Source organism: Coregonus lavaretus (genome assembly GCF_964263955.1).
Source record: "Coregonus lavaretus genome assembly, chromosome: 5".
Classification (NCBI taxonomy): domain Eukaryota; kingdom Metazoa; phylum Chordata; class Actinopteri; order Salmoniformes; family Salmonidae; genus Coregonus; species Coregonus lavaretus.
This window is the reverse complement of record NC_139992.1, coordinates 76,175,724-76,201,267: the sequence shown is the minus strand read 5'-3', so window position 1 is coordinate 76,201,267 and position 25,544 is coordinate 76,175,724. Positions and strand designations below refer to the sequence as shown.

The 25,544-nt window shown below is 45.0% G+C and overlaps 1 protein-coding gene across 5 annotated transcripts; it reads right to left on the bottom strand.

The window, feature by feature from the left end:
• Window positions 1–2,648: 2,648 nt before the first annotated feature.
• Window positions 2,649–21,921, bottom strand: LOC311129561 (nucleoside hydrolase). 5 transcript variants are annotated; one of them, XM_084161888.1, is made up of 8 exons: window positions 21,799–21,900; window positions 20,097–20,183; window positions 7,045–7,142; window positions 5,445–5,635; window positions 4,126–4,305; window positions 3,931–4,042; window positions 3,672–3,808; window positions 2,649–3,591 (listed from the first exon to the last, which is right to left on the bottom strand). In XM_084161888.1, the coding sequence occupies exons 4-8, from the start codon at window positions 5,625–5,627 to the stop codon at window positions 3,244–3,246; spliced, it is 960 nt and encodes a 319-aa protein (XP_084018014.1). In that variant the 5' UTR covers window positions 5,628–5,635; window positions 7,045–7,142; window positions 20,097–20,183; window positions 21,799–21,900; the 3' UTR covers window positions 2,649–3,243. The 5 variants fall into 5 exon arrangements, with proteins under 5 accessions (XP_084018014.1, XP_084018013.1, XP_084018011.1 ...); XM_084161887.1 differs by lacking the exon at window positions 20,097–20,183 and having other exon boundaries at window positions 21,784–21,921; XM_084161885.1 differs by lacking the exon at window positions 20,097–20,183 and having other exon boundaries at window positions 21,799–21,915.
• Between the last annotated feature and the right edge of the window lie 3,623 nt (window positions 21,922–25,544).

Sequence of the window (25,544 nt, the reverse complement as noted above, 5' to 3'; positions counted from 1 at the left end):
CAGAAGTAAAATAAAGTGACAGTAGGGAGGCTATATATACAGTAAAATAAAGTGACAGTAGGGAGGCTATATATACAGGGGGGTACCGTTGCAGAGTCAATGTGCGGGGGCACCGGCTAGTTGAGGTAGTTGAGGTAATATGTACATGTGGGTAGAGTTAAAGTGACTATGCATAAATACTTAACAGAGTAGCAGCAGCGTAAAGAGGATGGGGTGGGGGGGCAGTGCAAATAGTCCGGGTAGCCATGATTAGCTGTTCAGGAGTCTTATGGCTTGGGGGTAGAAGCTGTTGAGAAGTCTTTTGGACCTAGACTTGGCACTCCGGTACCGCTTGCCGTGCGGTAGCAGAGAGAACAGTCTATGACTAGGGTGGCTGGAGTCTTTGACAATTTTGAGGGCCTTCCTCTGACACCGCCTGGTATAGAGGTCCTGGATGGCAGGGAGCTTTGCCCCAGTGATGTACTGGGCCGTACGCACTACCCTCTGTAGTGCCTTGCGGTCAGAGGCCAAGCAGTTGCCATACCAGGCGGTGATGCAACCAGTCAGGATGCTCTCGATGGTGCAGCTGTAGAATTTTTTGAGGATCTGAGGACCCATGCCAAATCTTTTTAGTCTCCTGAGGGGGAATAGGCTTTGTCGTGCCCTCTTCACGACTGTCTTGGTGTGTTTGGACCATGATAGTTCGTTGGTGATGTGGACACCAAGGAACTTGAAGCTCTCAACCTGTTCCACTACAGCCCCGTCGATGAGAATGGGGGCGTGCTCAGTCCTCTTTTTTTTCCTGTAGTCCACAATCATCTCCTTTGTCTTGGTCACGTTGAGGGAGAGGTTGTTGTCCTGGCACCACACGGCCAGATCTCTGACCTCCTCCCTATAGGCTGTCTCATCGTTGTCGGTGATCAGGCCTACCACTGTTGTGTCGTCGGCAAACTTAATGATGGTGTTGGAGTCGTGCCTGGCCATGCAGTCATGGGTGAACAGAGAGTACAGGAGGGGACTGAGCACGCACCCCTGAGGGGCCCCCGTGTTGAGGATCAGTGTGGCAGATGTGTTGTTACCTACCCTTACCACCTGGGGGCGGCCCGTCAGGAAGTCCAGGATCCAGTTGCAGAGGGAGGTGTTTAGTCCCAGGATCCTTAGCTTAGTGATGAGCTTAGAGGGCACTATGGTGTTGAATGCTGAGCTGTAGTCAATGAATAGCATTCTCACGTAGGTGTTCCTCTTGTCCAGGTGGGAAAGGGCAGTTCACTGGACTTGGTGACTGCGAAATGCAGCCTAAGCTCCTCCCACTGGTCCAAAATGTGTGAAACTGCAGGTTCAATGGAGAGCCAACGTGTGGCACACACCTTGGTTATCTGTAAAGGTTTCTCCCCACAGTTGATGGTCTCATATGGCCTTATAGGCCTCCCTGCGCTTTGGAGACACTGAAAACCAGTTATAAGTCTCTTGTACCAAGTACTCCACACTACGGGGGATGGTGTCATTGGAAGCATGACTTACAGCAAGCTGCAGAGTGGCACACACAGCGAATAAGAACCAGATCTTTGAGGCCATACTCCTCCTTCAGCACTTTATGGACCCCATTGTTAATCCCCGTCATAAGAGATATTGTCAGTCCATATCCCCAGGAGTTTCTCTTTTTTAAGACAACACTTCGAGGAAAGCCACAACAGCACAGGCTATAGATTTGGCATCTCCTCCCTCCAACTCAACAAGCCCCAGAAATGTTGATACAATTGTCTGCTTGGTGTCACTAAAGTACCTTATCACAATCCCCAGGTACTTAGAAACACTTACATCCGTGGACTCATCGAGGAGGCTGAAACGCTGGTCACCCACATCTGCGACCAACTTTTTCAGAAAGTATGGTGCTAGAACTCCATTAATCATTTCTGTGCACTTTGTCCTGTGCATTTTGAAGTGGGTAGCAGCAGTGGAGTCTGAGAAAGCAGCTCTACATGCTTCTCCAATGTGATCACATGCCAGCATGGAACAGTGTTCAGCGATAGCTAATGCCATGGTGGTCTCAGCCTTTTTTGCAGTCAATTTTTTAAACCATAAATGTCAGCTTGTTTTGGGTGGAACTGTTATAAGGCTTTGCCTTTTGAGTATGTTTTTGAGCTGTCATGTGTTTTTTTACATCACTAAGTTTGTTGTAGAAATCAGCCTTATGGAACTGACTAGTTTCTGATCACCCTATTTTCTACAGCTAGATAACAGGTCTAGATTCCAGGGAAGGAAAGGCTACTAATGGACCAACATTGGAAATCTCTGGAACACTGACAGCACTGAAATGATTAATTGTAAATAGTAGCTAAACTAACTTAAATGGGTCAGTTTGGGGATTGTATTTTATTATGCTAACTTCACTTGAAACGGAGAAGGACCTACCTGAATTATTCTAATAGAAACTCTCCTTTGTGTTTTCCATTTGGAGTAAACGCTTTGTTGTGAAATGTTTTGCAACAGATTTGGCGTAATGATTACACCCAGGACTGTCCTTCCCCTTGACTGCTCTGATGATTGATTTCTACATTGTGCATCTGTTTTGAACAACTGGGTGTAATAAATGTATCATGAAACAGATTAAGTGTTGTGAATGTGCTTGCGTGACATAATGGATTGTTAAATGCACACAACTGCTGGTATGAGCTTTAATTCCATCGATTTATTTTACATTTTTATCTGAATGACAAGGCATGATTCTTGACATCAGCGTGAGCCAATAATACAGTAAAATGGAAGGGGGTTGCACAACTGAATGCATTCAACCGAAATGTGTCTGTTTTCCGCCGGCCCGGGGATTCAAATCAGCGACCTTTCGGTTACTGGCCCAATGCTTTTATTATTCCTACATCGTTCAGTGTGAACAGCAGTAGTACTGAGAATGAGGACATTCTCTGGCCTAAAATTATTTTCTGAAGACAATACCGTGACTCAATCATAATACTTCTAACATCTATAAATGCCTTCAGACTATTACAAAATGTAAGAAATTATTTAAATTTTTTTAATATGAAATGTATTTACACTCATTCATGAATAGAGGTCTACAATTACCACTGTAGTAATGTTTTCATTCAAGATGGATCATAGTGTCACTGATTAAGTATGGTCTTGGGGTGACCCGATGAGGTTGGAGTTGTCACTTTTCCCTGGTTACGGTCCCATAGAGTGTTCACGTAGTTGTTGGTTGTTAGTTTGGTTCTACAATCTAGTGGTTAGCTGTAGCAGACCTAGAGATTACTTCAGGGCGTCCATCATCATCTGCTCAAACCTCACCATGTTCACCTTCCTCATAACGAAGGCCTTGTGAGTCTTCTTCAGCATGCCCAGCGTGTCCAGGATCATCATGCCACGCGTGTGTGTGCCCGTCAGCTCCACGCTCACCGCCATTTGGTTGCTCTCGGTCACAAAGGTGTCGTCGATGGCCGCCGCCATGGCGTAGGAGTCACATGACACAAAGCCCATGCCGTCAACCATCTCTGTCTGGGAGCGCTCGCTGTGCGACTCCTTCATACTGTGGCGGAAGATCCGGGCCATGAAGTGAGCCTTCTCTGACTCCTGGGCCAGCCAGTCATCACACCACGACTGTTAGGTGAAAAACAATTTCAATCATAATGTGGAAGGTAGTGTTTTATTATTTATTGATTAGATGAAATTCATGTTACCCAGGGCAGCTTGCTGTAGCAGGTGAACTCCCAGCCAGCTATGTAAGTGGGACACTGGAAGTCATTCAGGACGATGTAAGCTGCTTCCGGGTCGGCAGCGAAGTTAAACTCTGCACACACTGTGGTGTTTCCTCTGGCTGAAGACAGGCAGAACACAGGTACCACATATTAAAACCTATGGCAATCGACCCATTTATCTATTTACCATTCATATACTAGATAAATTGACCTTCTGAAGCAAATAAATCATAGCCCTTACACTCTGTGTTGCCTCCCATGATGTAGAGGCCTTTGAGTTTGCTGGGGAAGGATGGCTCCATTCTTACAGCCAGAGCCAGGTTGGTGAGGGGAGCCGTGGCCACCAGAGATACCTGGGAGAAACAGGGAAACACCTGCATTTACAACAGGGACACACACACACACATTGAGTAGCCTGTGTCTGCTCCGTTCTCACTTCTCCAGGGTTTTCGTTGACTATCCGGATCAGTGCAGGTACCGCCCCTTCCATCTGCAGCATGTCCAGCCCAGGAGCGTTTGGGTCTGGAGCATCCCCTAGCCCGTCCTGGCCATGGAAGTTTCCCGCACTGATCACATTCCCCAGGATAGGCTTGGCAGCACCGCGGAATACCGGGATCTAGAACACAGAACACAGGTCAGAACCCCGAATGCAATAGTTGCAAATTACAACATTTATAGTATTCCATCTACACTTTCACTTGATATGAATTCAAGAGCCGTGCCTATGTCAGTGGGCATCCCAAAATACAGAGTCAAAAACTAGTCTGGGTGCCAATCTGTTTCTTAAACAAACTACTTTGTTGTTGTCATGGCAACATTTGATATAAACTCCAGCCTCTCCACAATTCTGCTCTGTGCTACTGCTGTAAACACTCAATAGAACATCATGTCAAATCAGTTTCCAGAGCTCTATAATTGGGTAGAGCTCCACAGTCATGTGTCTAAGACAGAACAACCATGTATTGTCAGAGAGGAAGAGAGAGAGGTCAACAGACTCTCATAGCATCCTTCCCCATCATGTGATCTCTTCCCCTCTCTCTGTATAAGGGTATGCATACTTTAGTCTATACACCGAATGTACAAAACATTAGGAACACCTTCCTAATATTGAGTTGCACCCCCTTTTGCCCTCAGAACAGCCTCAATTAGTCTGGGCATGGACTCTACAAGGTGTCAAAAGCGTTCCACAGGGATGCTGGCCCATGTTGACTCCAATGCTTACCACAGTTATGTCAAGTTGGCTAGATGTCCTTTGGGTGGTGGATCATTCTTGATACACACAGGAAACTGTTGACCGTGAAAAAACCCAGCAGCATTGCAGTTCTTGACACACTAAAACCGGTGCACCTGGCACCTACTACCATACCCCGTTCAAAGGCACATAAAATGTTTTGTCTTGTCCATTCACCCTCTGAACGGCACACATACACAATCCATGTCTCAAGGCTTAAAAATTATAATTTAACCTGTCTCCTCTCCTTCATCTACACTGATTGAAGTGAATTTAACAAGTGACATCAATAAGGGATCATAGGATTCACCTGGTCAGCCTGTCATGGAAAGAGCAGGTGTTCCTAATGTTTTGTACACTGTGTATAAGCTTTACCGTTAAATGCACTTTCTATGTATCATGTGATGATATAAGCACATCCCTGGATCCCATTGGGTGTTTGTTTACTTAGACAAAGATGTCAAAACAATTTTAGCTAAATAAACGATATAAATCTAATTGTGTACCACAGATGAACACTATACCTCCAGTCTGTTGCAGGCTTGGAGCACCCGCAGCGTGTTCTTGCACACGTTCTCCACATTGGTGTTGCCATGGACACAGGTGATGCCCAGGACCTCTACATAAGGGGCGGCCAGTGCCATCATGATAGCCTGAGCATCATCCACCCCACAGTCCACATCCACCAGCAGCTTCTTACTACTCATACTGAAGCCTGAGACACAGAACACAAGGACAGATCAAATAACCTAGCCACTATGATACATTAACACAGGGACAGATCAAATATAACCTAGCCACTATGATACATTAACACAGGGACAGATCAAATATAACCTAGCCACTATGATACATTAACACAGGGACAGATCATATAACCTAGCCACTATGATACATTAACACAGGGACAGATCAAATATAACCTAGCCACTATGATACATTAACACAGGGACAGATCAAATATAACCTAGCCACTATGATACATTAACACAGGGACAGATCAAATATAACCTAGCCACTATGATACATTAACACAGGGACAGATCAAATATAACCTAGCCACTATGATACATTAACACAGGGACAGATCAAATATAACCTAGCCACTATGATACATTAACACAGGGACAGATCAAATATAACCTAGCCACTATGATACATTAACACAGGGACAGATCAAATATAACCTAGCCACTATGATACATTAACACAGGGACAGATCAAATATAACCTAGCCACTATGATACATTAACACAGGGACAGATCAAATATAACCTAGCCACTATGATACATTAACACAGGGACAGTTCAAAAAGTACAACCTAACCACTGACACATTAACACAGGGACAGAAATATTGGATTCAAATCTTAGAATTGGCCAATTTTTCTAAACTGAAAAACCCATTAATATTGCATTTGTAATCTGATCCAAGCTTTCATTAAGTAGCCTAGTCATGTTTTGTTATTTTTTTACCAAAAAGGGAGCTGAGGTATTGTCGTCTATACACCGATTTATTTATTCATTCATTCAAGTTGAACAACCTCTCACCCAACGAGACACCAGAGTCAGACCAGGCACGTGATAATGGAACAACACGCATATGTCCGTTATCACGTGCATTTTCTGACTCTGCGGTCTCGCTGTGTTCTGATCAGGCTGTGTTCTAGGCTCCAGTATGAGTCCATTAACCTTTAGGATATTTTTGCCTGTCTCACAAGCAGGTTAGCATTGCAGAGTGGTCACTAGCTGGCACAGCCACAAAGTCATAGATTTGAAACCTAACCTTAAATTAATTTTTACAATATAGCCAATTTTGACTTTGCAGCTGGCCTATCTAAGGGGAAAACGCTCAGTTCTGCCTCTAAGACAAGACTCATGACAATAAACGTAAACCTGCATCTCACAATCTCTCTCAACAGGGTCACACCTGTCCAGGTATTGTGAGATCTGATCATCTGCAGTTATTGTTGCACAATTGCAATAAAGACATTGACCGCACTCATATTGTTCAGTGGTCTGGGATTTAGAATTACAGTAAAGTGGGACAGCATAATCATACAGGACCCACGGACAATCATATGAAGTGTGTACATGACATCTTAGAATAGAGGTACAGCCTACCTGTAGTTGAATAGAATAGGACTGGGCTGTGTCGGTGTGGACAGACTGCTACTCCTCTTGGCCTGGCTAACAAGTGACCGTCACATGCAACTGGGAACCTTTGAGCGGCCAGGGGGATTGAGAAAGAGAGGGAGGAGTGAAGTCAGTGACTTTAAACTAGAGGAGAACTTGCCTAATAAATCAGACAGATACCAATTTTTTGGTATACAGTTAAACAAGCCACTGCAAAAACTTGGGAAGTTTCCTTATGTTTAATAAAATTACATTTAAACTTACTCTACCGGTTGTCTGAGCGGTTGGTACCTCAGTTGGTCGAAATTTGAGACAAAATATCCCCCCAGGAAAAGTATTATTTACCCAAGTTTTTAGAGCGCCGGTAGAGTATCACCTGGCACATGCGCAAAACCATGTAAACACATGCAAGACTTCGGTATGCATGCATGTACTTCTGTCTTGTGCACGTGCCTTAGGTCACGAGCAAACAAATCTTGATTGCTACACAGAGACCCGTGTTTTGAAGTCAGTTTATTAATACTTTCCTGTGGATATTGTCTAAAATTTCAACCCACTGAAGGATCAACTCCACGGACAATTGTCAGTATAAGTTCAAATATAATTGTATTCAACATTCCTGACAAACAAGGGATGTTAAGGGTTTTTTCTATGTAAATCGAACGCGTCGCCACAATCGGGACTAGAGAAGAACGAGACTGAATGATCATGCAGAATAGTCTGAATGGCTTAAATTCATGTATGATTTGCAGTCTGCAATTCTGAGTAAGGCTACAGTAGAGTTTTGTGTAAACACGTCAATATTATTTAAAGCTGCAATATGTAACTTTTTAGGAAACAGAACAAATTCACATAGAAATGTTATAAATCTGTCACTCACATTTGAAAGCAAGTCTAACATGCTGACCACAACGCTCGCGTTACATGTGTGAGAGTTGCAATATAAATGTACACATACGTTTGTACACAATAATTGCATCCAAACTGCTCGCGTGCGTCTGCATGGCCAGGCACTAAAATAGAACTTGGTTCTATTTGTGACGCTTGACGCGCTGCAAGTCCCGCCTCGCCCATCTCCTCATTGTTTTTTTAGGAGCATATACCCATGTGGGTGATTGAAAGATGAACTGCGGTCCACACTCCAGTCCAGTTGGTGGTGGTAATGCACCTTAAAGTTGGTTGCCAACCGCCATATAAAGTCCAAAGAAGAAGAAGCCTGAAGGAGGAGAGATTACTAGACACAAACTCTGTTTACCCTTTTATCTGTGGATTAATTGGTCGGAGTAGAGGACCTTGTGCATTTCAGGTAAAATAACAACCCAATGTTTATATCCCAGGACAAATTACCTAGCAATGCAAGCTAGCTAGCTAAATTGGCATGAATGTTTAATGCTTTTCGACCTGTCCCCAAATTAATATAGTTGGTTCAGAGTTCGTTTTGATATTTCAACCTGCGTGTCCTGATCGCATCTGGTGTGGATGGACAAAATCAACATGCGCAAGATCGCGGACGCATGCCCGGTCTAGTCAGCATGTTTATTTTCATCAACAAACAAATAACAAAACAAAAAAGGAATAGTCACATGCAAACAAGCATACAAACTATTTACATTGCCAGGAATCCTAAACAAACAAATCATATTAATTAATAATACAAGTTCGAATTACCTTTTTGTTTTTCATTTTAGTTAGTGCCATTTTGTTTAAATTCATTTAAAGGTTTTGAACTAGACCATTTGCATTTGTGAATATGAAATGTACCTAATATTATTAGCAGTTTAATTAAATACACTACATCTTTATCAATGTCAGAATTTCTTAAATAAATAATTAAATCAAAACCATTAAAATTGTACAACCGGTCCTGTTTTCTATATGTCAATCCAAAATAATTATTTATAAATACAGGACAAAAACTAATGAAAAATGGTCTCCTTCTCCATTCCACAGAAATCACAATTATAGTCAATATTCAGCTTGAATCTTTCCAAAACATGTTGTTTCGCAGGATAAATTCTATGTAACATTTTAAATGAAACTCCCTTTACCTTGTTACTGATACCATTTTTGTTAGGAATTTTCCATGCATTCCCCCATTGTATATCACCAGACTTATTTTTTTTATCGTATATCTTTGTTGTTCCATAGAAAGTATCTGTGAGGGGGAAATTGATGTTTATACGCTAACATCCAAGCTAAAAGTGCCTGCTTATGGAATTTGGCCAATTTTACTGAGATTTTATCAACATCAAAATTACACCGAAGCAGAAATTCTAAACCACCAACAGAGTCAAATAAATACTTAGGGAAGACATTCCAAATACGGTTCTGGTTCTTAATATACTTCACAGAATCCACAATTTTTTTAAATGTATTATTTAGAGTATTGAAATCTAAAACTTCAAGACCTCCTTGTTCTTGGGTATTACTGAGAACATCTTTCCGTAGATAGTGAGGCTTGTTTCTCCAAATAAAATAATAAAGAATCTTAACTAAGTCCTTTACAATTTTAGGGGGTAAGTCAAGTGATAACGAGATAAACCGATCTGGATAACCCTTCAGCTTTGGACAATAAAACCCAACCATATAATGAAATCTCTCTCAGTAACCAGAGGTTAAATTTCTTTGTTTTCTCAATAATGGGGTAAAAGTTTAATTCACTCCTTTGTTTTTCATCCTTGCATATAACAATTCCAAGATAAGGTGGTCCTCTGTAGCTCAGCTGGTAGAGCACGGCGCTTGTAACGCCAAGGTAGTGGGTTCGAACCCCGGGACCACCCATACACAAAAATGTATGCACGCATGACTGTAAGTCGCTTTGGATAAAAGCGTCTGCTAAATGGCATATTATATTATATTATATAAGGTAACTTATCTTTAATTGGGATACCATATACAGTGAAGGAAAAAAGTATTTGATCCCCTGCTGATTTTGCACATTGAAAATGGGTCGTGGATGGGTATTCCAGCATGACAATGACCCAAATCACACGGCCAAGGCAACAACGGAGTGACTCAAGAAGAAGCACATTAAGGTCCTGGAGTGGCCTAGCCAGTCTCCAGACCTTAATCCCATAGAAAATTTGTGGAGGGAGCTGAAGGTTCGAGTTGCCAAACGTCAGCCTCGAAACCTTAATGACTTGGAGAAGATCTGCAAAGAGGAGTGGAACAAAATCCCTCCTGAGATGTGTGCAAACCTGGTGGCCAACTACAAGAAATGTCTGACCTCTGTGATTGCCAACAAGGGTTTTGCCACCAAGTACTAAGTCATGTTTTGCAGAGGGGTCAAATACTTACTTCCCTCATTAAAATGCAAATCAATTTATAACATTTTTTACATGCGTTTTTCTGGATTTTGTTGTTGTTATTCTGTCTCTCACTGTTCAAATAAACCTACCATTAAAATGATAGACTGATCATGTCTTTGTCAGTGGGCAAACGTACAAAATCAGCAGGGGATCAAATACTTTTTTCCCTCACTGTACTTCCTGTAAAACACAGTCCTTGAGTGGAAATAAGACTGGCTTATTGATATTAATTTTCAAACCTGAAACCAAGGAAAAGTCTTCAATACAGGAAACTGCTTTAGAAACCTCATTCCTGTCTCTCAAAAATATGGTGGTATCGTCAGCCAGTTGACATAGTTTAAATTCCTTGCCAAGTGCTGAAATACCTTAAATTCATTTTCTTGATATGAAGAGCCATAATTTAAGTAACCAATAAAAATAAACTAATTGGGCAGCCCTGCCGAATGCCACGCCCAATATCAAATCTTTGGGATGTCCTGTGAGCTAATTTCACAGAGCTAGTACAACCATTATATAAATAATGGACTGAAAAAATTCAGTCACCAAACCCAAAAAAACATATTGATTTGAACTTAAACTCATGTTATACAGTGTCAAAAGCTTTATACAAAATCAACAAACTAGGGAGGTCATTATAGTCAATCATATCTAAGATCAACCTGATGTTATTACTTGTGTCGACCATGCATAAAACCAGATTGTTCTTCATCAATTAAATGATGTAAGCCTTGTTTCAACCTCTTAGCAAATACAAGGGCAAATACCTTCCCATCATTATTCAACAGGCTAATGGGCCTCCAGTTGTCTATATAAAAAAGACTATCCTTATTAGGTTTGGGAATCAAAGTCCTTACACCTTGCGTTAAGGAAGCTGGTAACTGCCCTTTTTTTATTGATTCTTGGAACATAGCAAGAATGAAAGGAATCAATCGATCATTGAATGTTTTATAGAACTCGCTTGTTAAACGATCATTTCCAGGGGATCTATTTTCCTTAAGGCTTTTAATACAAGCTTTTATCTCAATTTTGGATACATCACCATCACAAAAATCCCTGAAATCATTATCTAACTTCTTAGCAATGTTGGCTACATTGTCTAAGAAAGAATCCATACTGGAAGTTGACTCGGCTGATAAAACTGTGCAACATCCTGAGAGATTTATTTTGGATTTTCATTGGGAGTATTATTTAAGTGATAATGCCCGAGAAGCCGGTGTTGGATATATTGGCACAGGTGTTGTTAGGCCCGAGACGAAGTCGAGGGCAGACAAACCGTGCTAATATATCCAACAAACACCGGCTTCGAAGGCATTATCACTTTTATACAACGGGTTACCAACATATTCAAATAATTGACATATTTTCATTAAAAACGTTATTTTGATTCATTTATCCGTGCCATTTCATCCTTCCACAAGATATAGTCCCGACACAAATCTACGGTTGCTAGAGACGCGACCCAGTCGTTCGTTCTAAACGTTCCATTGCCATACTGGCTGGCAACGTTCTTATCCCTCGCTTGCTAGCCAACTACGGCTAATTTACAGTCACGTCAAAAAGTTCCGCCAGAATAACAGCAAAGTTGCTGCATTTGCATTTGTTTAAGCTGTTCTATATCGTGGAGCTCCGCCCCATAGGGGAGCTCTGCTCCTAGTGGTTTACCCTCTGCCCTAAGGCAGCATCAGCCTGAGACAAAATTATGCACACACCTGCAGCCAATAGGAGTACAGGTGTCCCTATAAGAGGGGATGCCTCCCCTCAATCAGCCTCCCTTTATCTTCAGCGACTGGACTTGTGAAGAAGCAAGAAGAGACGAAGTAAGAAGACTCATGAAGAACTTGTCGTCGATGATCCAGCCATCGACGTCTTCTAAAATGAGCACTCCTGGAGATTTTCCACCCCCAAAAGCCCTTTTCAGGGCTCAATGCCGATGTACCTCCATGGCGTCTACGGACCCCCACGACCTTTGTTTCGTGTGTTTGGGTCCGCAGCATGCCATGGACGGGACCGGCAATCCCCCTAACTGCGCCTCCTGCGCCCTCCTTCCTATGAAGGAGAGGAAGCAGCGCCGGGCGTTTTTTAGGGAGGATATCCCTTTGGAGGATGTGCTGTCTTTACTCGCCTCTGCTTCAGAGGCGTCGTCAGACAGCGCAGACTCGGAGGATGACAAGGAGAGAGACGCGGAGATGGATGTTCCAATGGAACAATCCGACCCTCTGACGCAAACCTTTAAGACCCCCTTCCCTCTGGGGAGCGAGAGGTCTTATGGCTCCTTGGGCGAAGATGACGCGGGCTCTGACACGTCAGTAGCCCTGTCCTTCGCAGCGGCCTCTCTGCGTGCAGACTTCCCTGGACTCATTGAGAGGGCCGCTAAGCGACTGGAGATAGCGCTGCCCCCTATTCCCCCCCCTGCGGAGGTAGATATGATGGAGGGCGGCCCTTATTCTCGGCCAAGGAAGGCAGCTGAGCCACTGGCTCCTGCTATGCCTTCTCTTGGCAAATATGTCGAGGGCTCGTGGGAAGCACCCCTGGCGGCGCGTTCGCCGGCCAGGGTGTACTGTCCATTCACGAGAGTGGCTGGACGTGAGTGGGCTGCCAAGGGAATCCCTAGGCTCGAGAGCGCCATGGCGGCGTATCTGGTGCCGGGTTCGAGTCTCTGGGCGGCCTCCAAGAAAGCCACCCTGCCAGCGCAGAAAGAATGACTCACAGCACAGCTGGCTGATAAGTCTTTCACGTTGGGAGCCCAAGCTGTGTCGGCAGCAAACAACATTGCTCTCCTCGCGGCCTCCCTATCCCGCCTAACAACGGGAAGGTCTGAGTTGACCAGCGAGGAGGTTGAAGAGGCGTCCAGGATTTCTGGCGCTATTCTTCACCTGCGTCGGCAATATGCGCAGGCCGGTCAATGGCCACTTCGGTGGTCATGGAACGTCACCTCTGGCTGTCGATGACAGCCATGAAGGAGACGGACAGAGCCTCGCTGCTCAACGCCCCCCTCTCTGACGAAGGCCTCTTTGGGGTCGCCGTTAAGGAGGCGACGGAGCGATTTGCAAAGCTCAATGAAGACAGAAAGCAGCTGGCTAGACACCTGCCATTGGCAGGGAGGTCTAGCCAGGCGCCGACTAAACCGCCACCCTCCAACGCCCCCAGTAGGTCTACGGGGAGGCGACGTGCCAGGCGACAGACGTCGACCACCAGCAGCAGGAGAGAGGGCTCTGCCCCCCCAGCGGCACCCGTGGTTGCGACGATTCCGCCGGCGAGGGAAGTCGTGGTGAAGTCGTCCTGGCAGCACCAGAAGGGCAACCAGAAGCGACGACGCCAATGACGGGACGAGGGGGCGAGAACGGGAGATGGCTCAGCGCTGGACGCATCAGAGCTCACTGTTCCCCCCCACCCCATTGTTCGGGGCATGGAGGGAAATGATTGTTTTTGTGTAAATAAAGAGTTGGCTCCCACTGACATTGTCACAAAAGAGCCCCTTTTCCATGACACAATTGAAAACGTTCAGAGTACTTCACGCCCCATGATTTTCTCCCACCATCCTGAGTGTAGCTCAACCCACCGAAGGTGCGTAGTTGAACACACACAGGAGAGGAAGGAGAAAAGGGTAGCAAGGCGTAGCCTTAGCTCACCGTATAAAGACCTTACACTACAGACTCCTAGGAGCACTGTAGTAAAGGTCTCACATAGCAGGCAGCTGTCTCAGTCAGAATTTGACATGAATACGCAGCCGCTAGCTGGGAACGACGCCTGGCCTCAGGCTAATGCCTCAGTCAGCGCAGTTCAGACCCATGCTACGTTCACGGAGGGCCAGAATACTAGAGTTACAGGTGTAACCAATGTATCGGCGCCCCCGTTTAATACAGAACGTAATGATACCCACTACTCTGAGTACAGCTCACCACACCAAGAGTGCGCAGTTGAGCAGTCTCATGAGACTAATAAAAATGAGGTATCTTGGCGCCACCTTGTGGTACCAGTTAGAGACCACACTTTCCAGGCTCTTAGGAGTACTGTAGTGGATGGTTCTCATGGCAAGCAGCAGTCTCGGTCAGACAATGGCATGATGACGCAATTGCTATCCGGGGAAGGCGCTCTGTCTCAGGTTAATACCTCAGCCAGTGCAGTTCAAACCCGTGCTACGTTCACGGAGGGCCAGAATACTAGAGTTACAGGCGTAACTAACGTATCAAGGCCCCCGATTCTCTCAGAACGTGCTGATTTTTCCTCTCCCTTTCGAGGGGGGCCCGCCTTGGGCTATTCCACCAACCCAGTGTTGGGGAATAGCGGCGGCGAGGGCCATAGAGGAATACAGGTCCTTCCTACTGAATGCACCACAGCTTTGTGCGCGCCCGCTTTCTCTGCATTGCTGGCAGTGGCAGCGAAGCTGTACCCTCTCACGCTGGCTAGAACAGACGTTGCAGAAGGGTTATGCCCTCCAATTCCATCGAACCCCACCCCCGTTCAGGGGAGTGGTGGAGACGGTGATGAAAACGCCAGAAAAAGTGGCCGCTCTGATGTCAGAGATTACGGAACTTTTGGCGAAGGAGGCGGTCACAGTAGTTCCCCGGGAGCAAAGGAACAAGGGGCTATATTCGCCCTACTTCCTAGTGCCCAAAAAGACGGGGGGAGTGAGGCCGATTTTGGATTTACGCATTCTCAACGAGAACATAACCAAACGGCCCTTCCGAATGCTGACGACAAAACGTCTACTGGAATGTGTCCAGAAAGGAGACTTTTGTACAAGCATAGACCTAAAGGACGCGTACTTTCATGTGCCGATACAATCACGCCACAGGAAGTTTCTGCGGTTCGCCTTTCAAGGGGTGGCGTACGAGTTCACGAGGATGCCATTTGGGTACGCCCTGGCACCTCGAACGTTTTCCAAGTGTGTGGAGGCGGCATTGGAACCGTTGCGTCGTCAGGGAATACGGCTATTAGCCTACCTAGACGACCTACTGGTTCTCGCCCCGTCAGCAGAGCTGGCGTTCACTCACACGACACAGACAGTGATTCATCTCACACGTCTGGGGTTCGCTGTGAATTGGAAAAAGAGCGCGCCCTGGCCCAGTCATCAGATTGTCTACCTGGGTTTACAGCTAGACACTGTAATGATGAGGGCTCGAATTTCGGACCCCCGAAGGGTAGCCTTGTTGCTAGCCCTGAGGAAGTGTCGTCCGAATCACACGGTGACGGCGCTGTCGATCATGTCACTCTTGGGTCTCATGTCGTCAGCCCACTCTGTGGTTCCGCTGGGACTTCTGCATATGCGCAGAATGCAGCGATGGTTCGCCCAACTAAGACTAGACCCAGTGCGTCAACGTCATCAGTTGGTGGTGGTTCCTCTCTCGCTAAGAGCAGACCTGGACTATTGGAGGAATCCGAGCGTTCTCACGCACGGAGTCCCGATAGGCAAGGTGTCATCCTACATTCCAGTATTCACAGATGCCTCTCTGACTGGATGGGGAGGGACATGTCAGACTCAAGCGATAGGAGGTGTGTGGCCTCATTCGAGCCTCCACATAAACCTCTTGGAGTTGGAAACGGTTCGACTGGTTCTGACCCACTTCGCGTCTACCCTTCGGGGTCGTGATGTGCTGGTCTGGTCAGACAACCGGACCACAGTAGCTCACATAAATCGTCAGGGAGGAGTCAGTTCTCCTGTTCTCCACCGGGCAGCAGAGGAATTGTGGCTGTGGGCTGACAAGCACCTTCGCTCGTTGAGAGCAGCACACATTCCGGGCTACTTGAACGTAGGAGCAGACCTCATGTCAAGAGGGGGTCCTCGAGACGACGAGTGGTGTCTGCATCCGGACATTGTTCTCCAAATTTGGGAACAGTTCGGGAGAGCCGAGGTGGATCTATTCGCGTCACGCGTGAACACGCAATGTCCCCTATGGTTCTCTCTGAGGGAACAGGACGAACCACCACTGGGCAGAGACGCATTCGCGCATTACCCGTGGCCGAGAGTTCTTCTGTATGCATTCCCTCCGCTGTCTTGCATTCTCCCACTGCTAGCCAGGGTGAGATCAGGAGGGCTGTCAATAATATTGATAGCCCTCGATCGACCAGGGGCTCCATGGTTTGCGGAGATGAGTCAGATGTTGATTGCGCCACCTTGGCCAATTCCACATCGACGGGACGCGTTGACTCAGGCGGGAGGCTCGATAGGGCAGTTGCCCATAATCGGCCAACCACTGAAGGCTTGGTTCCTGAAAGGGACAGGTTGAGGCGCCGTGGGTTATCTGATGCAGTAATCAGAACCATACAGGGTGCACGAGCCGGTTCCACTTCTAGGATGTATACAAGCAGATGGAACGTTTTTTCACGATGGTGTGACACACAAGGTGTGGACCCCATGAACTGTCAGGTTGAGAGTGCGCTCTCTTTCCTGCAGTTTATGTTTGATAAGCAGAAATCGCCCGCCACCATTAGAGTGTTTGCAGCGGCGATTTCAGCTGGTCATGAGGGGTTTGGCGGAACGAATGTGTTCAGCCACCCTCTAGTGAAACGTTTCTTATTGGGAACGCGGCGGCTTAGGCCAATGCCTAGAGCCACGCTGCCCCAGTGGGATTTGGCTTTGGTACTCGAAGCGCTATGTAAGTCGCCGTTCGAGCCATTGAATCAAATACCCCTTAAGATGCTGTCTATGAAGACGGCACTGTTGCTCGCTTTGACTACCGCTAAGCGTGTCAGTGATTTGTGTGCTCTGTCGACGAGACCCGACTACCTTGCCATTAATGGCGATCTGAGCAGAGCGGTGTTACGTCCCAACCCTGCGTTTGTGCCGAAGGTTATTAGGAGCTCATATAGATCACAGACCGTGGAGTTGTGGGCTTTTTCTCCCCCTCCTCATAGGGAGAGGAGTGAGGAAAAGCTTCATTGCTTGTGCCCAGTGCGCGCTTTGGCATGCTACGTTGAGCGCACAGCAGCGATTAGGTCATCGCCTCAGCTGTTTGTGTGTCACGGTGCGGCTGCACTAGGTAGACCACTTTCAAAACAGCGATTGTCTCATTGGCTTTGTGAAGGCATTGAGATAGCTTACGAGGCAGCGGGGCGACAATTGCCTCAGGGTATCAGAGCTCACTCCACTCGTGGAGTGGCAGCTTCTACTGCCCTTTTCAGAGGAACAGGGGTAGAGGATATTTGTAGAGCAGCGTCATGGTCGACGCCGTCTCCATTTATCCGTTTCTATCTCTTAGATATGTCTTCTAACTCTTTGGCTCGATCTGTACTCAGCGTAGCTGAAGGGAGATCTTGAGCTAGAAGGAGAAGAAAAGCAGGACTGTGGACACAGGTTTCAATCAGGTCCGCTTTGGATAGGAAGGCATGTTTTTTGGCATGACTCCTGACTGACAGGTTCAGTACAGTAGAGGGCATGTATTGATCTGACGGAATGGGAGGTCATCTATCTGCTTGTTCAGATTAGTATGACCCATGTTCTGTTTCTGCCCACTAATCTCTGGGATTCCATTGAGTGAGTGAGGCGGTCTACCGTGTACACAATGTAGAGTGACACTTGGTGTCATTCCATTAGTGGTCGGTAGTTTTTTCACAGGATATCGAGGCACATCTATCTGCTAGTACAGATTAGTATGGCTTCTATTCTGGTGATCTGCCCACTAGTCATTGGCATTGCCATTGGACTAGGTGGGGCGGGTCTTTAACCGATGACACGGTATATTGTGACGCCCGTATGGGTTTTTAGTTGCAGTACTGCGGGAATTGGTTGCAGCCATTGCTAGGCCTGACCTTTTCATTTTTAATGGGAAGTGTTAGGCTCGGCAGGGAGTACATTTTGGAGCGCTACGCTCCGCCTTAAACCACTAGGAGCAGAGCTCCCCTATGGGGCGGAGCTCCACGATATAGAACGATTAGTTACCGGAGTGTAACTCCAGTTCTATGAGTGGAGCGGAGCCCCATAGGACTTAAGGCCCTGCCGACCCTCTCTAGTCTCGCTGAAGATAAATATCTCGGGAGGCTGATTGAGGGGAGGCATCCCCTCTTATAGGGACACCTGTACTCCTATTGGCTGCAGGTGTGTGCATAATTTTGTCTCAGGCTGATGCTGCCTTAGGGCAGAGGGTAAACCACTAGGAGCAGAGCTCCCCTATGGGGCTCCGCTCCACTCATAGAACTGGAGTTACACTCCGGTAACTAATCGTTTTCTAGTGACATTTATTTGGATACATCCATAACAATTAGCTAATGAGGCGCGATTTCACCTGGCATAGAGAATGTGCTCACTCGTCAGGACACTGTTGTTCAGAGGAGCTAGCCAACAACATTGCTACGGTAACAATCACTTCAAACTGAAGCTGGAAAGACTGCAAATTAGCTGCGTTTCACTTTACCTTTTTTCAATTGACTTTTTTTTGGTATATATCCATAAAAATGATGCCAGCTGATTCATGATTTCAACCGGCTGAGAAACGCTGCCTGCCTTTGTCTCGTCCTGACACGTTCAATACTATGGGACAGCAGGAGATCGAATTTGAATATTGAAACAATGTTGCAAATGTCAGAGACAGACAGCATGGTTTATACTAATCTCCACTGTTGAAAACTAAATGTGAGATAATGTCTAAATGCTTTTATAGTGGAGATCAAGTTTATAAAGTGCCTGACTGGGTTGATGAGACAGTGGATTGTCGCTCTGGATAAGAGCGTCTGCTAAATGATGTAAATGTAAATGATTGCGCAGCCTGATGGAACAGTGTAAATAGGCATTTTAACGTCATAGATTTAGCTGGTGGTAACTTGTGGAATAGACACCGGCTGGAATGTGGTTTTAACCAATCAGCATTCAGGATTAGACCCACCCGTTGTATAATGATCATAATTTACATACGGAAGTCATTTCGCCTGCCGTTTTTTCTAAATTAAATAAATATTTTGTATTTCTCTCTCCCTCTTCTATCCATTTGTCTTGATCTGACAAACGCTCCCCGGGCCTTTTCCTCGTAGATACAGTCTAACTGCATTTGCAGTGATGATAGCTCCAATAATTCCTGCTACTTCCTTCTTAAATACTTAATTCTCTAGTAAAGTCTTATTCAATTTCCAGTAACCTTTACTAACTTTTTTTGTTGACAAACCATGCATATTTATCTTTATTGAAATCACTTTGTGGTCTGTTAAAATCGATGGTTCAATTTAGACTGTATCAACCTTGTCAGCCATATTTTTACATTTTAGTCATTTAGCAGACACTCTTATCCAGAGCGACTTACAGTTAGTGAGTGCATACATTTTCATACTGGCCCCCCGTGGGAAACGAACCCACAACCCTGGCGTTGCAAGCACCATGCTCTACCAACTGAGCTACAGGGGACATATCTTCAGAAATCAATATGGGATTGTATAGATACATCTTTGGTACTCCATGTAAACAATCTTATCTGGGTTCTTATGTCTCCAAATATCTAGAACACCTAACCTTAGACATATATTCCTTATCTCACAATCAGAGTTGCTATCCTTAGGAGGCCATCTATCTAGATTATCATGTAATACTGTATTAAAATCTCCGACCATATTACTTTGGCCAACGGAAATGTAGACATAATTTGACTTATTTTCTTCTCAATGTCTCTAAATAAAATACAGTTACTTGACTCATTGGTAGCATAAGTATTCACAACAATGAATTGAATGTGGTTGGCATCTACCAATAGCATAATCCATCTCCCAGCATCATCTGCTTCATGACTCAGTAATGACCCTTAAAGTTACCTTTTAAAATAGCGACTCCTGCTGACCGATTGGTAACAAAGGAAAGCCAAATATCATTCCCCCATTGACACTTCCAAAACGCAGTATCTGTGGAACAGGCATGAGTTTCTTGAATGAAATTAGTCGGCCCTCGTACCCTTACAATACAAAAATAAAGATTTCCTTTTCAAAATATTAGGGATTCCCCTGGCATTAATAGAAAAAACAGAAATGGACATTTCCTATCACAGTGACTATATGAAGAATATGAAACTTGTATAAGTTCACATGAACTGGGTTCTCACAAAATGAAATGTTGTTACTAGTTGCAAATAAAAATAGTCCTTTGCACCAGGCAGGTGGTAACGTTAGATCTAAAGTGAACGTTTTTTGGGTTTTGTTATACAATTGCAAATAACATCTGGGCCATGCATTTGTAAAACGAATAGCCATCAAGCTAACATTGTCAGTGCGAATTTCCCTGCCATAAAAAATTAAAATCAGTCCTGCACCCCTCACTTGGTAAATCCAGTAGCCATCAACCTAGGCGTCAGCGCGAATTACCCTTCCAGTAACAAAAGCCTTGGCTTCCGCGAAGTATGCACTCGGCCACAGACGATTCCGAGCTTCTTTATCAAATGCGGTCAGGTCCTCCTTGAACCTCAGGTTGTTGTTCTTTAAATAGTCACTTTTCTTTGCACTTTTCAATGTCAGATGACTGGTAGTGTATATTATAATTTTTTGCCGACTGCAGCCTAAAATTATCAACTTTGTGAGAAAACCCTAAAATTGTTCCTCTGCTAGAAATGTTACGACTTCTCATGCCGCCATCTTGAGCGCCCCGCGTCTAATAAGCAAGTAAGAAGCGGTAGATCTGTTCTATGTGCGCTATTTCAATGCTTCCCGTTGTGGCATTGATATGAGTCAGAAAGTTATTCTAGTGTCAAAATTGACTACAAAGTGTAAATGGGATCATTTGGGTCACAGTCAGCCTAGTCTAAAACGGAGTTTGGAACATCCTTGCGTCACAACGGGTAAATTAAGGTTGGGTTTTGATTTGTCAATTTTCCCACTAACATGGGGTAAACAGCTGTGGTGATTGCTCTCTATCCAATACCATAGACAGTGAGACGACTGTTACATAAACTTTTTTTTTTAAACTTGAGAATGGTCAGGAAACACCTCGAAGGCTAATATCTAGTTTTTCAAATGAGCGACAGAAAAACACGTGCCAATCGCGTGTTCAGTGGTCTTTTAAGTTTCGTTTTTTGCGTCTTTTACTTTAGGTTTTGTACACCAGCTTCAGACGGCGGAAAATACAATATTTTGCGTTATTGGTCACATAAACGGAAATTAGACAAACTATTAGAACTTTTGTAACTAGGGAATGTTGGCGCGATTTCTGCATATTGCACCTTGAAAAGAGAGCACACGGTGTAACCTTATAACAACAGAGGTGCAATTGAACCTGTCAAAGGCAATACAACTCCGCACATGGCGGCAAGTATAAATGCACAAAGTCTGCCTTAGAATGTAAACAGACCCTGAATTTGGGGCATACTAGACACAACATTGGGAGTCTGTGTATTGGTTGAACGAATAGAGACTCCCGATGTTGTATCCCAAAGTTAGGGCATAAGGTCTATCCATAGGCCTCGCTTTAAATTAATGTTCGAAATGTTCTTCTCCTAAATAAATGTATATGCACCTGCTCTCCGCTCACCTCCTCGGTGTAGGTCTACCGTAATGATGAACACACTCCAAGGCGCCTCCAACATGCAATCTTGATAATCTAGCCGTCGCCATAGGCGTTTCCTGCTTCTTCTTCTTCTTCTTCTTCTTCGATGAGGTTTAACGCCGGTTGGCATCCAATAAATGTTGCATTACCGCCACATACTAGACTGGAGTATAACGCCCTTATACTTTGCTTAAAAAAATTAAGAAATACCCTACCCTAACACTTCACTCACAAAAAAAAGAGAAAATACCATACTCTACTATTTAAATCTATTTAGTCCTACTTCAGGCCAAAAGCCTGAAAGGATGGGACACCACCACTTAACACACCCTGTAACTCTTCTGACATAACATCTCACACACCCAAATACCTCTCTGCAGCTGCCACCACAACCTCTATTTTCTGTGACTTAAGTTCCAGTCCTGCAGTACAGTTGATAACCATTGCTATAAATGCCAAAAATCCAATCTTACTGAAACATATATCACTTGTTGGTTTATCCCTCTGTACTGGTACAGATCTACTACTCACACCATTCCTCTCAGGATCCCTCCCCCTTGACCTATCTTCCTCTACGTTCTTCACTGCCTCAGCATATGACAACTTCTGCACTACTTTAACTCTGGAAACCTCAACCTGCCTCTCTCGCACTGGACATTTCTGATCCCCAGCCCCATGGGCACCCCTACAATTAACAGATACCACTACTTTCCCCAATGCTACACAGTCATTTGTCTCATGCCCTTCTGCACACTTCTCACACCTAGGAACCTCCCTCCTACACACTGCTGCCACATGCCCATAAACTTGACACCTGTAACAACGTAATGTATTTGGCACAAAAGCTCGTATAGGATAACTTATATATCCTAACATCACTTTGTCGGGCAAAGACTCAACATCCAAACTCAAAAGAACAGACAATGACTCTTCTGTTTCATCACTCATGCCATTCTGTCTGCGTCGCACCAAACAACGAGCATCACAAACACTGGGAATCTTCCCCTTCAGTTGGTCAGCTTTCACATTTACCTCTACCCCAGTAATCACTCCTTTCAATGGCACCCTTTTCTTGAGAGCAAAACAATACACATCTCTTGCCCCCATTCGTTTAACACAGAGCGCCTGCTCCCTCTGACCAGCAAAAACACAAACAATTATTACAAGACCACTTCTGGTTACCCTCACCGATTCCACAGCATCCAACTCTGTTTTCACCCACCCTGAAACCGCAAGTGGATCAGCCAAAAGTCAAGGGTCCACTTTTTCCAAAAACGTCACTCCTACTGTCACAGACTCATCTTTATCCTGACCCTCGGTGCAAGCCTCGTGCTCCGAGAACTTCACCACACCTACCACCTCCGATACTTCGCCGTCATTCACTTCCATTTCTCCTCATGTCTTCAACTCACTCTGCTTACACTTTCTACCATTCTTCTTTAACAAACCATCTCCCTTTTTTCTGCCATTTTTAACCGACTCAAGCTCACCCTCTTCCTCCCTCTCTCTCTTAGACCTCCTCTGCCTCTCTTTTTCCCTCCATTCCTCCTCCATATTCCAAGTATGTCTCCTTATGATAATACGGCACTTCTCCTGACATACATCTTGTTCTTGCCTTGTCAATGGACACCATTTAACCGGCTGCCACAATCTCTGTACAATCAGCTCGAACCCCTCGGGATGTAGCACTCAACGGTGCATCCCCAATCAGCACGAACCCCTCGGGATGTAGCACTCAACAGTGCATCACCCTTGTAAAGCCTTCTCTCGTTTCGGGGTTGGGACATCCGTTTTGGGAAAATCTGGAGAAGAGGGTCGCTGCATCCCAATATGGCGACCGGAGTATGGGCAGACTTCTGCTTGAGTCTGAGTCGTATTTCACTGTTAGTTTTACATAGTGCTTGACTTGAGGCTAGAGAGGCTCAGATATATAGGATCAGTCATGATGTATCATATGCAGAGGCTGTAAGACAGATTGGTAGAACTACAGTGTGGACTGATGGAGCTAACATGGATGTTCCTGTACCAAGTGGACCTACTGTCAGGGCTCGTGCTTCTGCTGGTCCTGGCATGGTTTCGAGGCCTGTTCAGAAATCTTGCACTCATGAATGTGCGGTGTCAAAGGACACTTTAATAATGAATAAAGTTGACTTCATAGCTTTTATTGGTAAGGTTATCAATACCACTTGGGTTGTGTAAAGCAAAAATGCCAGGTTGAAGGTTATTGTGGAGACGGCAAAAGAGATATTGGGGCGTAACAGATGTTACTGTTGAAATGGTTGTTGACATGCTGAACAATCCTAAGGGTGGAGTGTTTCAGCATGATATTGATTTAATGGGGTAAGGGGGTTGGGGAGGGTTTTTTGAGGGGAGGGGGAGGGTATGGTAGAAGTTAGTAGGTATTTATTAGTTTTTTTTATTTGATTTAGTACAGAATTGGGCAGATCATGATTGATCGTACATTCCAGCACAGTAGGTGGCGGCATGCACTTTAAAAGTTTGTTTGCAGATCGCCATGATATCATAGAAGAAGAAGATGCTCTTGACTTGGACTGAAATCGGTGCCTGTACTCATTTTGGGTGCCGGTACTGTTTATATTTAGGTGTAGGAGCTCCACAATACTTTTGAGATAATATTCTGAAAGAGGAACAGGAGCTAAAGCAGTAGAAAAGCTGAGGTGCCGGTACTCAGCTCCGGTGAGCTCCTGCCCAAGTCAAGCACTGGTTTTACACAAGCAATTGTAAATTTTCTGTTATAAAACTGACAATTGTTTATTTTTTGAATAAAAGTATTGATGATGGGTGTACAGTTGCTTCATGCATTGTATGCATATGCTTACTGTGACTGTCACCATGATATTGGCTACTAGTCCCGAGTGGCGCAGTGGTCTAAGGCACTGCATCGCAGTGGTAGCTGTGCCACTAGAGATCCTGGTTTGAATCCAGGCTCTGTCATAGCTGGCCACAACCGGGAGACCCATGGGGCGGCGCACAATTGGCCTAGTGTCGTCCAGGGTAGGGGAGGGAATGGCCGGCATGGATGTAGCTCAGTTAGTAGAGCATGGTGTTTGCAACGCCAGGGTTGCAGGTTCGAATCCCATGGCGGGGCAAGTATGAGAAATAAAAAAATTATGTATGCACTCACTAACTGTATGTTGCTCTGGATAAGAGCGTCTGCTAAAATGTAAAAAAAGAAAATGTACTAGGTAGCCCCACTCCATTGCTGGACATAGTGTATCAAGGTGACAAGAAAAAAATGGCCACGAGCTACCGCCAGCGACACGACCATGATACCCAGTAGGAAGCACTTAAAGTCGGCAGGCACATTGATACAACACCCGAGCACTGGTCGACTTGTCATGCAGCCCAATCAGCCACGCAAAAACCCTTCGGTGATTGGTTGAGCCTTCTTGAGCATGTTCTTCTTCTATGATATCATGGCGGTCTGCAAACAAACTTTTAAAGTGCATGCCAAGAGTGTGCAAAGATGTCATCAAGGCAAAGGGTGGCTATTTGAAGAATCTCAAATTTAAAATATATTTTGATTTATTTAACACATTTTTGGTTACTACATGATTCCATATGTGTTATTTCATAGTTTTGATGCCTTCACTATTATTCTACAATGTAGAAAATAGTAAAAATAAAGAAAAACCCTTGAATGAGTAGGTGTTCTAAAAACTTTTGACCGGCAGTGTATACTTGTCTGAAAATGAACTAGTCGCCAGTTA

What these genes read in the sequence shown, in the direction of transcription:
- LOC311129561 (XM_084161884.1), bottom strand. Translation starts at nt 8,130, where the DNA reads ATGGGCGAGGCGGGACTTGCAGCGCGTCAAGCGTCACAAATAGAACCA. An exon ending in TGCAATTATTGTGTACAAAC is followed by an intron (nt 7,143 to 8,014) that starts GTATGTGTACAT and finishes GGCCGCTCAAAG; the next exon opens with GTTCCCAGTTGCATGTGACG. An exon ending in CATGGGAGGCAACACAGAGT is followed by an intron (nt 3,809 to 3,930) that starts GTAAGGGCTATG and finishes GCCTGTCTTCAG; the next exon opens with CCAGAGGAAACACCACAGTG.